The sequence below is a fragment of the Puma concolor genome, chromosome A2 (assembly GCF_028749965.1).
Source record: "Puma concolor isolate L17-30 chromosome A2, mPumCon1.1.hap2, whole genome shotgun sequence".
Classification (NCBI taxonomy): Eukaryota; Metazoa; Chordata; class Mammalia; order Carnivora; family Felidae; genus Puma; species Puma concolor.
In genome coordinates, this window is record NC_141668.1 from 81201092 (window position 1) to 81213530 (window position 12439).

The 12439-nt window shown below is 35.5% G+C and overlaps 1 protein-coding gene and 1 non-coding gene across 4 annotated transcripts in view; one reads left to right on the top strand and one right to left on the bottom strand.

The window, feature by feature from the left end:
* SEMA3D (semaphorin 3D) overlaps nt 1-12439 on the top strand; it is a 198770-nt gene that overhangs the window by 103280 nt on the left and 83051 nt on the right. For all 3 annotated transcript variants that reach the window (XM_086696799.1, XM_086696800.1, XM_086696798.1), the window contains one exon: nt 7409-7471. In XM_086696799.1, the coding sequence (XP_086552925.1) occupies nt 7409-7471 (63 nt within the window). The remainder of the gene's footprint in view (nt 1-7408; nt 7472-12439) is intronic.
* LOC112867077 (U6 spliceosomal RNA) lies at nt 650-751 on the bottom strand. The gene has a single exon (XR_003224147.1). It is a non-coding gene; the product is annotated as a U6 spliceosomal RNA (small nuclear RNA).

Sequence of the window (12439 nt, forward strand, 5' to 3'; positions counted from 1 at the left end):
TGAATTAGGCCAACGGCCACTTGACTGACCTTGCACTTGCTGACTTGAGTCAATTAAATTGCTTCTCCAAAGATGTAACAAAGAGCAGATATAATTAGAATTTCCTTAGGATGTTCTAGGCCTTATCATTATTTGAATGTTTTTGTAACTTGCCTAAGATTAAATAATTAAAAATAAATTGCCTGACATTTTCACCTTACTAAGTGATAAGTGTTAATGAATGATATGAATTATGAATGAAACCATTATGGTTAGAGACATTGCAGTATTTACTTGTGAGTTTCTCCAACCTGTTTGTATCCAAAGTGAAGTAAAACTCCTTCAAAAAATGAACAAACAAAAAACATTTTGGATTTTGGATAGGGATAAGCAAATAAAATCAATATAGGATAATTAGATCATAGGTGTATTTTTAAATGCATGCAGCTCCCATTATATTTTCATAAGAAAATTAATATTGAATCTCTTTTAAAAATGTGTTTAAAATGTAACTTTGTAGCAGATGAGCATATGCAAAGTGACACTGAGGAGAATTTTTATTTCATTAGAATGGTCCCTTAGTATACTGGTAATCTACATTCTCTAACTCTCAAAGAAAAAAAATATATATATACATGTATATATTCTTACTCTTACTCTTTTTTAAAAAAACAACATGGAATACTTCATGAATTTGTGTGTCCTCTTTGCAAAGGTACCATGCTAATCTTCTCTGTATCATTCCATTTATTTTTTTACATTATTTTAATGTTTATTTTTGAGATAGAGAGAGACAGACAGAGCATGAGTGGGGGAGGGGCAAAGAGAGAGAGACACACACACACAGAATCCGAAGCAGGCTCCAGACAGCTGTGCTGACAGCTCAGAGCCCAATGCGGGGCTCAAACTCACAAACTGCGAGATCCTGACCTGAGCCGAAGTCGAACACTTAACCAACCAAACCACCCAGGCGCCCCATCTGTATCATTCAATTTAGTAAGTGTGTTGCCAAAGTGAGTCCTATATATATATTAATATATATACTAATATATATTAAACACTAATATATAATTAGACATTAATATTTGATCTTTCCAAGTGTAACCTACAAAAATGAATCCTTCGGAAATGGTTGATTTCAATTGTGAAATGTTATGAAAACAACGTAAATATACTAGCATGGTTAAATCAGTAGATTATAGAACATGGAGATTGACTTACCAGACATACTTGTTTTGAAACGTTAACCAAGAAATTGTGGAGAGATTTTATAAATTTTATAAATTTATTTACTTCCATATCCCAGAGTGGTTTTCTGTTATTGAGTTGATCTATAAGATTAGCACTCAAAATAAAGTTAATTTGCAACCCTCAATTATTTAGTAGTTCAGTTAGTAGTTATACCGTCAATAATTATGTTGAGAGAAATTCTTGGGCTTATCCAGATCCGCAGAAAAGATGTTTGCTTTCTGATGTCTGTCCTCCATGTGGGTAGAGAGACCAGTAGTAAGCTTTCTACATATTTGAGATCCTTGACATCTAAGCACCAAGCTTCTGAAGACTACTCGCACCAAAGTGATAGCCTTACAACCTGACTGTGGTACATCATACCCCATTAGTTGTGAATGAGTGCTCTGTGGGAATATTTCAGAACAATTAATATGGCAGTTACGCAAGTATCATCTCTGCTTTGGTACATCTCTGTCTGATAAATGAAAGAAAAATATCCTTGGGTAACTTTCTGAGGGAGTAGTACAGTTGCATCAGCTTTAAGGGATAGGGGTACGTGTTTTGTTTGTCCTGCTTGTGCCGCTTTTAGTATGGCATGACACCGCATGGACCATTGTCTCAAGTTCAAGGAGATGTATGTGTCATTTTATTGCTGATAAATTCAGAAGTCATGAAATTGTTAATAACCACTGCTTCCGAGCTGTTCACATTACCTACTTAATGATCAAGAGGGCTTTTATAGATTTTGTGGACATTGTATTTTAACGGTACTGACTGGGCTGCTGAAATAATTTCAGGATCTCAGTATTTCTTGGGCTTTTGTGTAAACCGTGCTTAAACTTAGGGGCAGCTGGGGGGCTCAGTTGGTTAAGTTTCTGACTTCAGCTCAGGTCATGATCTCGCGGTCCATGAGTTTGAGCCTTGTGTTGGGCTCTGTGCTGACAGCTCGGATTCTGTGTCTCCCTCTCTCTCTGCCCACCTCCACTCATGCTCTTTCTCTTTCCATGTCTCTCTCTCTCTCTCTCTGTCTCAAAAATGAATAAATGTTAATTTTTTTTTGAAAACCATGCTGAAACTTGGAAATATTTATGAAATATGTTGTTCTATAGTCAGAGTTAATATCTCTCGCTAGATGTATCTGTGTGAATCTCTCTCTTCTCTCTGTTACCCCTCTCTGTCCACCTACAAACACATGCACAATATACCATATGCACATGTATGCACATAGACATGCACACCACACACACACCCAGATACACACATGCGCATACACAGTTTGTCCCTAAAAATACAGAATTGGCGGAAGGTTTTTCTATAAATAGACACAGATAGAGATGGATATGTCACAGTATTATGCCACCTCAAAAGATTTTGAGAAACAAAAATGTTACTTGAACATATAACTATGTGGCTTGTTGGTAGTTTTTTTGTTTTGCTTTATTATATTTTTAGATTGCATTAAGTGAAATTTTGCTGCTTTAAATTCTTTACAAACAAGGAATTAAAAGGAATTTAAAAAAATGCTTTATTCTAATGACTAGGTGGCAAGTAAAAGAAAATCCCACCATAAATCATAATTAAAATGATAGCTTTTAAATATTGGCACGACTACAATGATTCTTTTTTTCCCCCCTTTTAAGTAAATGTTTCCAGTCTGGAAGACAATCAGATATCTCCTAGGTTGTTGATATTAAGATAACTCTTTTTGTGATTTCTGAATTCTTGAGAGCATTGTATCAAAATAAGGCAGTATATAATCTTAATGAATCTTTATTTTAAAGGCTTATGTTATCTTAAAAAGTAAAATTATCTTTGTGATACTATCTTAGAATTACTCTTCAATAATAATGATTAAAGGATAATTTCTGTTTTTAACAGGGTCTAGACTTTATGGGATTGAAGGCGAATGATGAAAAGTGAGATAACACTCGGGGAAAAATATCCTCTATAAACAAAGATTAAAAGATTTTTTAAAATTGGTTTCTGGACCCCAACGAATTCTCAGTGCTTGAGTATCTTTGTGTAACATTTACCCACTAATCAAACACTTGATTCTCTGCTGCTTGAAACTTCAGTTTTATTGCTTCATAAGCTAGGATGACACATTTCAATTTACAATTACATGACTTACAATCAATTCAATTTACAATTATATGACTTACAGTTAATAACTGAAAATGTACAAAAACCATGAAAACATCTTTTAGAGATTTGTATTCCTTTGCAAAGAGGGAAAAGAAATCTGCAGTTACTAGTGTCAAATCCTTAAGAAAAAAATCAGAGTCAAAACTATTAAACCACACTAAGCTATTAAGCGCAAGTAATTGAAAACAGTGGTTCAAAAATAGAGACCTGTATCTTGGTCTGCCCTTGGGGCCCCTTGGATGCTCCCTGAGCACAGTTTCCATCTTCCGAGCTCTCTGCTCACTTTGTATCTCCCAAGAAAATGCGGTTAACTTATCTGTTTACAGAACTATCTTCCTGACTCAATGCCACACCTTGCCCAGCATACAGAGGGCCTTTGTAATTATATGTGTAATGAACAAATAATTTATGAATAGTACTTACTCTGTGCTGACTTTGGAGCTTTCATGTAGATTGCAAATAAGTTATAAAGATTGTTTCCACATTTTGTCACTCTTTAAACAACTCACTTTTGAAGCCCCTACAAATATATGCAAAATCAATTTTAGAAACATTTATGTCATGACCTACTTTTTAACTCAGTCACTCACTCTACTGGTTCAAGGTAAAAAACAAAACAAACCAAAACAAACAAACAAACAAAAACCCCGTGATAATCTTTTTCTTCTTTACATCTTCTTTACTTAATATAGAAGAATTTTATATTTTCCCTTTTTTAATAAACTTTATAACAATCAGATATTTAAAGTTTATTTGTTTGTTCTGAGAGAGAGGGAGGGGCAGAGAGAGAGGGAGAGAGAGTCCCAAGTAGGCTCTACAACTGTCAGTGCAGAGCCCAATACAGGGGTTGATCTCACAAACATCCATGAAAGAAATCATGACCTGAGCTGAAATCAAGAATCAGACACTTAACCGACTGAGCCACCCAGGTGCTCCCTCAATAAGATATTTAGATTAGAACAAATATCCATAACTATCTGTTCTAAGTTTATTTCTGAAATGTGAGTGAATTTTACCGTCATAAAAAAGAAAACAGAAAAGAGTAGGATTTGACATATTGAAAGGACTCAAAGAAATATTCATCTAGACTAGAGACCAAATAAAATGAGCTAAAGATTAAACCAATTGACAGATGGTGGATATGCATTCTGTGTACCTTCTATTTTCAGTCCAATGATACACAGTGATACTCTGTAAAATCACTATAATATTCTAGATCAGCATGTTTAGAGTTGCAGTTTTGCGAGAGATTGTTTGCAGAAAGTGAATATACCTGACAATACTGAATGAACTGTAAAAATAGCTCTGATGGTAAATTTTTTAAAAATGTTTATTTATTTATTTTGAGAGAAGGATAGAGAGCAAGGGAGAGGCAGAGAGAGAGGGAGATAGAATCCCAAGCAGGCTCCACACTGTCAGCACAGAACCTGACATGGGGCTCAAACCCACAAACCATGAGATCATGACCTGAGCTGAAATCAAGAGTCAGATGCTCAACTGACTGAGCCACCCAGATACCTCTAAGATGGTAAATTTTATGTTACGGATATTTTATCACAATTAAAGATAATAATAAAAATGAATCATCGAAGAAAAAAATACCTTGAGAGAGGATACATTGAGCTCATAGGTCCAAATACAAAGCAAAGTTACTATAAATTCAAGATGACACCTTTACAGGAGAGGAGAAGAACAGTGGCTTCAGTGTTTCTGCTACTAATGATTACAAATAAACAAACAATTAAAAAACAACTGGAAGAAGGGAGACTGGGTGGCTCAGTCGGCTGAGTTTTCGGCTCAGGTCATAATCTCATTGTTCCTGGGTTCAAGCCCAGCGTGGAGACCCATAGAGGGCTTGTAGGGTCTCCATGCTGACAGTGTGGAGCCTGCTTGGGATTCTCTCTCTCCCTCTCACAGCCCCTCCCCCATTCTCTCTCCCTCTCTGTCACTCTCTCTTTCTCCCTCTGTCTGTCTACCTCCCTCCCTCTCAACATAAATAAATAAACTTAAAACACACAAGCAAACAAAACTGGAAGAAACTTTCAACTTTTCCTGCCAGCTGTGGTGTTCTACTTTTACTCCTCTTTCATTTATTTATTTAAGACCTCATGATTCTGGGTTGATGATTGACTGTTGTCTTTTGGCCTAGGCATGGCCCGTTTTGATTCATTTATTTACTAACTTGAATTGCTTAGTTATTTTAAACTATGCATTAAATACCCGAAAAGGCACCATCCAGAACAAAAGCTAAGATCTCATAAATAATCTGTTTCTTACCACCAGTTTGTCTTTTTCCTTCCAGTCGGGACAACCATTTTTTTTCTGAATCCTGTATTCATCACCCCCTAGTTTTCATTTTTACATATTTATTGCATCTACACATACGATAAAAGTGTCTATTTTCTTTTAGTTGTTTTTGACACTATTCTAAGTGGATCATTCTGTTTGTAATTTGGGGGACTGCACTTTTTTTTACCTAATAGCAAATTGCTAAGATCTGTCCATATTATTTTTTATTACTGTAGTCTATTTATATTTTATGGACGGCTACTCTTCAGAATTGTGTGAAAGTATAAATGCCGAGAATTAAACCAGTTTGCAATAAATAGCATCTTTAGGTCCTTATTGTGAACCACATCGAGTTTAACTCATCATTTGATCCTACCTCCTGGTCAGCCACCCTGTCTAGGTACACCTTAGGCTTGCAATTTGCAGCATGTAATTTGCAGCATTTACTTCATTTAAAAATCTTAGTTATTTTATTGAATTTGTCTAGTACGAGTCTGAGTGGTATTCTCTGTTCTTCTTTACTCAGAGACATAAAACCCTGAAATCTCACTATGAAGATAATACCATATAAACATTTGTGACTCCTGAGTCATTTGTGAGTTCCAGGCTTAACAAGGCTTTTTCAGTGCATTCCCTCAGGATATTTTCTTTTTTTCCTTACCTATTAAAACATTTTCGGCTAACATTGGTAAGAAACATAATAAAAGTTTATCAGAGCTCTTGGAATATATATATATGTATATATATATTATATATATACATATATATATATGTATATATATATATATATGTATATATATATTATAAGTAACTCAGAAGTTGCTTTTCTTGTTTCTTCTTGCCTGTAGCTTAACAGGGAGCATTTCTTTCTTTAAACTAATGGAGTAAAATAACTGTTTGAAACTTCATTTGCAAAACCTTCTTGACAGAATTCCTAAACTTTGTTAAAAACAAAACAAAACCTTTGTAATAAATTCAAGACAGTTAAAGCATGATTAAGAGCTACCAACCAAGGGATTTGCTGCTCTTGTCCTTAATCACTTGCCCAGATAATAATTATTATATAGTGGTGGAGACCCCTCTACTTCAGGAGACGGACTTTGGGTCATATTTTGGCTTTGCTGGTGACTATGTTCATGGCCCGTGACATGTTATTTAGTGGCTGTGTGAATAAGTTTTCTGATGTGAAAATGAGGAGAGTAAGTCCAGCCATCTCATAGGGTCATTGTGAGATTTCAGTAAGATGAAGCATGTATAATATTTAACTAAGTGAAAGATGCGTATGAGCTCCGCACGCGTTAAATATTGCCAGGAAATCCACACTGGTCTTTGACTTGGAGTGATAACTTTTGCTTGTAACCAAGTGCCGTTTTCCAACATTCGCTGCACATGTTTATAATGCACCACCACTCTGAGTGAGCACAGAAAAACAGCATAAATAAAATCTCTTACTTAAACAGATGCGAACCTGAACTGCCGACACCACAATAAGATTTTATGGCCTTCTCAACATAACTTATCTATTATTAAATACATTTGAAAAGAAATTAGAAGATTATAATATGCAAATAGATAGTTCTGTAGTTCATTTTATTTTTTTATGGTGGCTTTGGAAAATATTTAAATCTCAAAATTCTTACATCATATCTAATAACATGCCCATAGTTTGACATCCACTCTTCAGCTTCACACAGTCATTTTCCTAATTAGAATTGTAAGGTGTTTTAGATATTCAGATTCTGACACACTTTGAAATGTCTTACAGATTTATTGGCCCGCTGCGAAGGAAAGAGTGGAATTATGTAAATTAGCCGGGAAAGATGCCAATGTAAGTACGAGACTTTAAAACTATCTTTGTTGAACTGGTACTGATATGATAGTAAAATTTTTATTGGATTTTATTGAATTATTGGCATCAGTGTATTATTTTTAAGACTGCATTAATATTCTCTATAAAGATTAAGAAGATATAAAATATTTCTACCTTGCCAAAAGGAATAACACTATTCTCAGAAATTTAGAAATACAGGACTTCCTAAAGTGTTAATTGTAAATATTATTATTTTCTTCACATGAATCTCAGAAATGCACCTAAAACATTAAAAATAGATCGTCAGAAAATATTATATTTCTAGGATTTTACGTTTGTTATTTATATGCATGGATTTTGGAAATGCACACAAAATCATGAGGTTCTGCAGCACCATAAACACACAATTGATACTTAATTTAATTTGGGTTAATTAAACTTATGGCCTCTAGAAGAAGAATTTCAAAAGTTGGCATATTAAGAAAGATTGGGTGAAATGAATGGCATAAATTCTGGGATAAGAACCAGAAGTAATGTACTCTAAAATTTACTTAAGCATAATCATATGACGTAACCTATAAAGGATAAATAATGGAGTTCTAATACAAACTTCTGGTGTAAGCTGACTTATGGACCAGAGAAAACCCTTAGATACATGTGACTAACCTAGTTGCTTTGTGTGTGTGGCCAGGAGGTCCTGTCCGAATTGCTTTTGCACTGTCCACAGTGTTCTGCGTTCTTCTCCGCGCTGCATTGCCTGTTCTATCTCCACCAGTAACAGAAGAGGGCTGGGGTTCTTTCTGCCTCTTCTCAGCAAAGGGTTCTGATTCAGGACGGATGCTCTGTGTTCTGCCCTGACTTCTTGTACTGTGGTGACAGGGAGAATTGCTCACTTGCTTGCTTGCTTTCTCTTTCTTTCTCTTCCTTCCTTTCTTTCTTCCTTCCTTCCTTCCTTTCTTTTTTGTTTTTGACAAATCGCTTCCTGAATGTAACTCAAGGTGAAAAGAGGTTCTAATTTTTTTTTTCAACGTTTATTTATTTTTGGGACAGAGAGAGACAGAGCATGAACGGGGGAGGGGCAGAGAGAGAGGGAGACACAGAATCGGAAACAGGCTCCAGGCTCTGAGCCATCAGCCCAGAGCCCGACGCGGGGCTCGAACTCACGGACCGCAAGATCGTGACCTGGCTGAAGTCGGACGCTTAACTGACTGCGCCACCCAGGCACCCCAGGATGTTCTAAACCTTGAACATGGATATCCTGAGGCTTCCTTTACAGTATTCTCTAATGTTGCTGTAAACACAGTAATGCAGGGGTGTTTTGCTGAGCAATGCTTTATATTTAATAACAATTAATAGTGTGCGTTATATATAGGAAAGCATAATGAGATATAAAAATTCTCACTTGATCAATGTGATAAAACAACATGACATATGATGTCTAATATAATTACGAGAAGCTTAGAAGACTAAGAATTTGAGACAACTGGTTTGTTCACCCATTTTGTTTATTCAGCAAATACTAGAGTGTAAATATGTCCATAACTATATATATGAAAGGATACAGTATCTGCTATCATGAGTTTTTAATACTCAGTAACAACACTGCAAAACAAAATAATCAAAACAACACGAAGGAAAACTTTTGATTATGCCTGACTTTGTATTCCTTTAATGTTAAATGTGGTCTTTGCAGGCACATTTATGTTAATAGAAATATATCAGGGGATGTCAGCAGCAAATGCAACAGGAAACAGCTGTCACATTTATTTTACTTGAAATGAAAAAGATCAAACTCTTCCAAAATATATTCTTCCTCCCATGTCTCTAATCGCTTCACCCTGTTCACTACGCTACTGAGCGGGTGCTCAGCTCTGCAAATCCTCAATACTTTTTTTGTATTTGTGGGGAAAAAAAAGATGCAGTATTTATGAGAGGCTTCAAAATTAATTTAATAACAATAAGAGCATGCCATACACAGTATGAACACCAGAATATTTTGTATTTTCCCAGTATTGACTGCGTGACAAGGGGACAATAGGAAAAGGGTGGTTTAAATTTCCTCCAATAAACTAATGTCAATATTCCCATGGAGCAGATGAGGGGTAAATACTCAAGGTCAAACAATCAGTGAAGGTTTCAGTTGTGACAGTGTTCTTATTTCAGTATGTTCGCTACTCCCAGTTAGAGAGTAACTCAGTTGCCCTTATTATTAAGTTAAATCAAAGGGTGATAAACTTTTCAGGAGGTGGGGTCCTAGAGCATATACGACCCAATATATGGAACCTATACTTGCAAGTTGAGTTGTATTTGGGAGCTAGTAATCACCTCTAACCTTGAAGCACACCTACTGCTACCCCAAGATTAGAGATATGGGAAGCTTTTCCCTCTGTACTGAAATCTGTAAAGTTTGATGTTGAATCATGTGGGGATAATACAACTCTTCGCCTCCTTCTTTTTAATCTGTCACTGTAAAATAATATATTTTAGAATTACTAAGAATAGGGGCGCCTGGGTGGCGCAGTCGGTTAAGCGTCCGACTTCAGCCAGGTCACGATCTCGCGGTCCGTGAGTTCGAGCCCCGCGTCAGGCTCTGGGCTGATGGCTCAGAGCCTGGAGCCTGTTTCTGATTCTGTGTCTCCCTCTCTCTCTGCCCCTCCCCCGTTCATGCTCTGTCTCTCTCTGTCCCAAAAATAAATAAACGTTGAAAGAAAAAATTAAAAAAAAAAAAAAAAAAAGAATAGCTAACACTTTTATAGCACTTACCATGCTCTGGGAACTGCTTTCAATGCTTTATAAGCCCCCCTCATCCTTTTAATCATACTAAATGCAAGGTTTTAATGTTTTCTAGATGAAAAGACTGAACCCAGAAAAATCAAATGGGTTGCCCAATATCACATCTAATAAATAGTGAAACCGTGAATTGAATCTAGAAGTCTTGCCCCATAGTCCGTGTTCTTACTTATACAACACTGTGATCTACACGTCTGAATTCTACATATAAGGTCTGAAAACCTTACCCCTCAAACTGTACCCCTCGAATCACTTCCCCTTCAATATCCCGTAATAGAGCCTCGATTTCCAGCATTGCATAGATTTCAGCCAACAGAAAACTGAGGCAAGTGTGTGGTTTTATTGACCTCTTTTACTGCCTTTGGCATTACCCTCTCTCCTCCCTTCTCTCTAGTAATTTTTACCTACTTCCCAAGAGTGCTTTTAGGATTAACAAGTGTTTGGAAAGACTGTCCCTTTACACACAGGTACTATATAACTGAAAAATAGTGAATTATTTACCATAATGAAAGTTAGCTAATTGGGGTGGGGATGGAATAGAAGATGTGGATACAAAAGAGAACTATTCCCCTTTCTTGACCAGTCTCCAGTTTAGTCCAAAGAAAGGAAATAGTGGCAGGAAGCTATTTGATAGCATTTTGTTTCTGCTTAGAATATTTTTCAAAAGAAAGTCACTAAAAAAGTGTCTTTGGTCCTGACTATAAAGAGTGGAGCAAACAGCTCAGTCCAGGCAAAAGAACACACAGGATGTGGGCAGCCTGGGTTCTGTTTGTCATCTTAACCCTAGAGGCACACAACCTCGTTAACAGAGACATTACGTAGAATTCAAGGATCTTCCATGGGTAAAGTCCTATGATTACATTCTTTCTTCTTTTTGTGAAAGAACATCTAAAAGTGAAACAAAGTGCTCATTGTAGAAAGTTTGCAAATTACATGGACGTCATCTGTAAATATCTCCTCCCCCATGAACATTACCCAGAGATAGCTGGTGACGTTTTGATGTTTATTCTTCTATCTTATCTATTTACTATTTTTCAGAATGAAATCATTGTATACATAGTCCCTTACAACATTTCTTTTTTTTTGCTTTGCAAACTGCCATGAGCATTTTCCCATGTCATTAAATTCCTTTTTATAACACTACTTTTAATAGCTACACTGCATTCCTTTATATATTATTTCATCAATCCTCTATTGTTAGAAGTTTGGTATATATCCAGTTTTTAACTTTTGTAAGTGATGCTTCACGTGAAAAATCTTATACATAAATATTGTGAACATCTTTGATTACTGAGTAGAATTACTGGTCAGAGGATATAATTTTTTTTAGGATATAAAAGTTTTTATGCCCATCACAAAATTACCCTCCAGAAAGTTGATGCCTTTGTGCCTTAACCAGCAATGTGTGCTGGTGAGAGGATATTATTTTACCCTACTCTTGCTAATAGTGGGTACAACGTGTGGTTAATATTTAATGCTAAGACGTAAATGAATAAAATAAATGTATTTCATCCTGGCCAACAAAAAGACAGTTATTTTTGTTATTTTTGCCTGAGATTCTTCCATTACTAGAAGTACTAAATATTTTATATTTGGTAGGATATCATATCCCTATAATTTGTTCATTTTTAAGTTTTAGTGTTTGCCTTTTCCTTACTGGTTATTTACAGATTTTTAAGATATATATATTGTTGTATCATATTATTATACATATTTTCCAGAAAAAAATATATATATACAGTTTATTATTACTTTGTGATCCCCTTATATAGAAAATATTCTTTTCCAGTTATCCTATTTGGTCTGTAGACTTTTGAATTTTAAATATTTACCATTGAGCTATAATTACTAAATTTTAAATGTTTAAATAGGCATCTCTCTCTCTCTCTCTCTCTCTCTCTCTCTCTCTCTCTTTTTCTTTAAAGTATTTTATTTTGTCCTGGCACTACAGCTAGTTTTTGCTCTGTAGAAATTTCTACTTTGGATCTTCCATTTTTAAGAGAGAAATATGATATTTGTATTTTCATGTATTTATTTTGAGTTGTCAACAACTAATGAAAATATTTTCAGCCCTGTAAGACCTAAACAGTTCCCTGTGTAGCCTTGATTCTATTCTGAGGTCTTTTAGACAAACCTGACCTGTAGCATGTGAAAAGACTTTACTGATGACCAAAACATTTGATGATCACTATTATT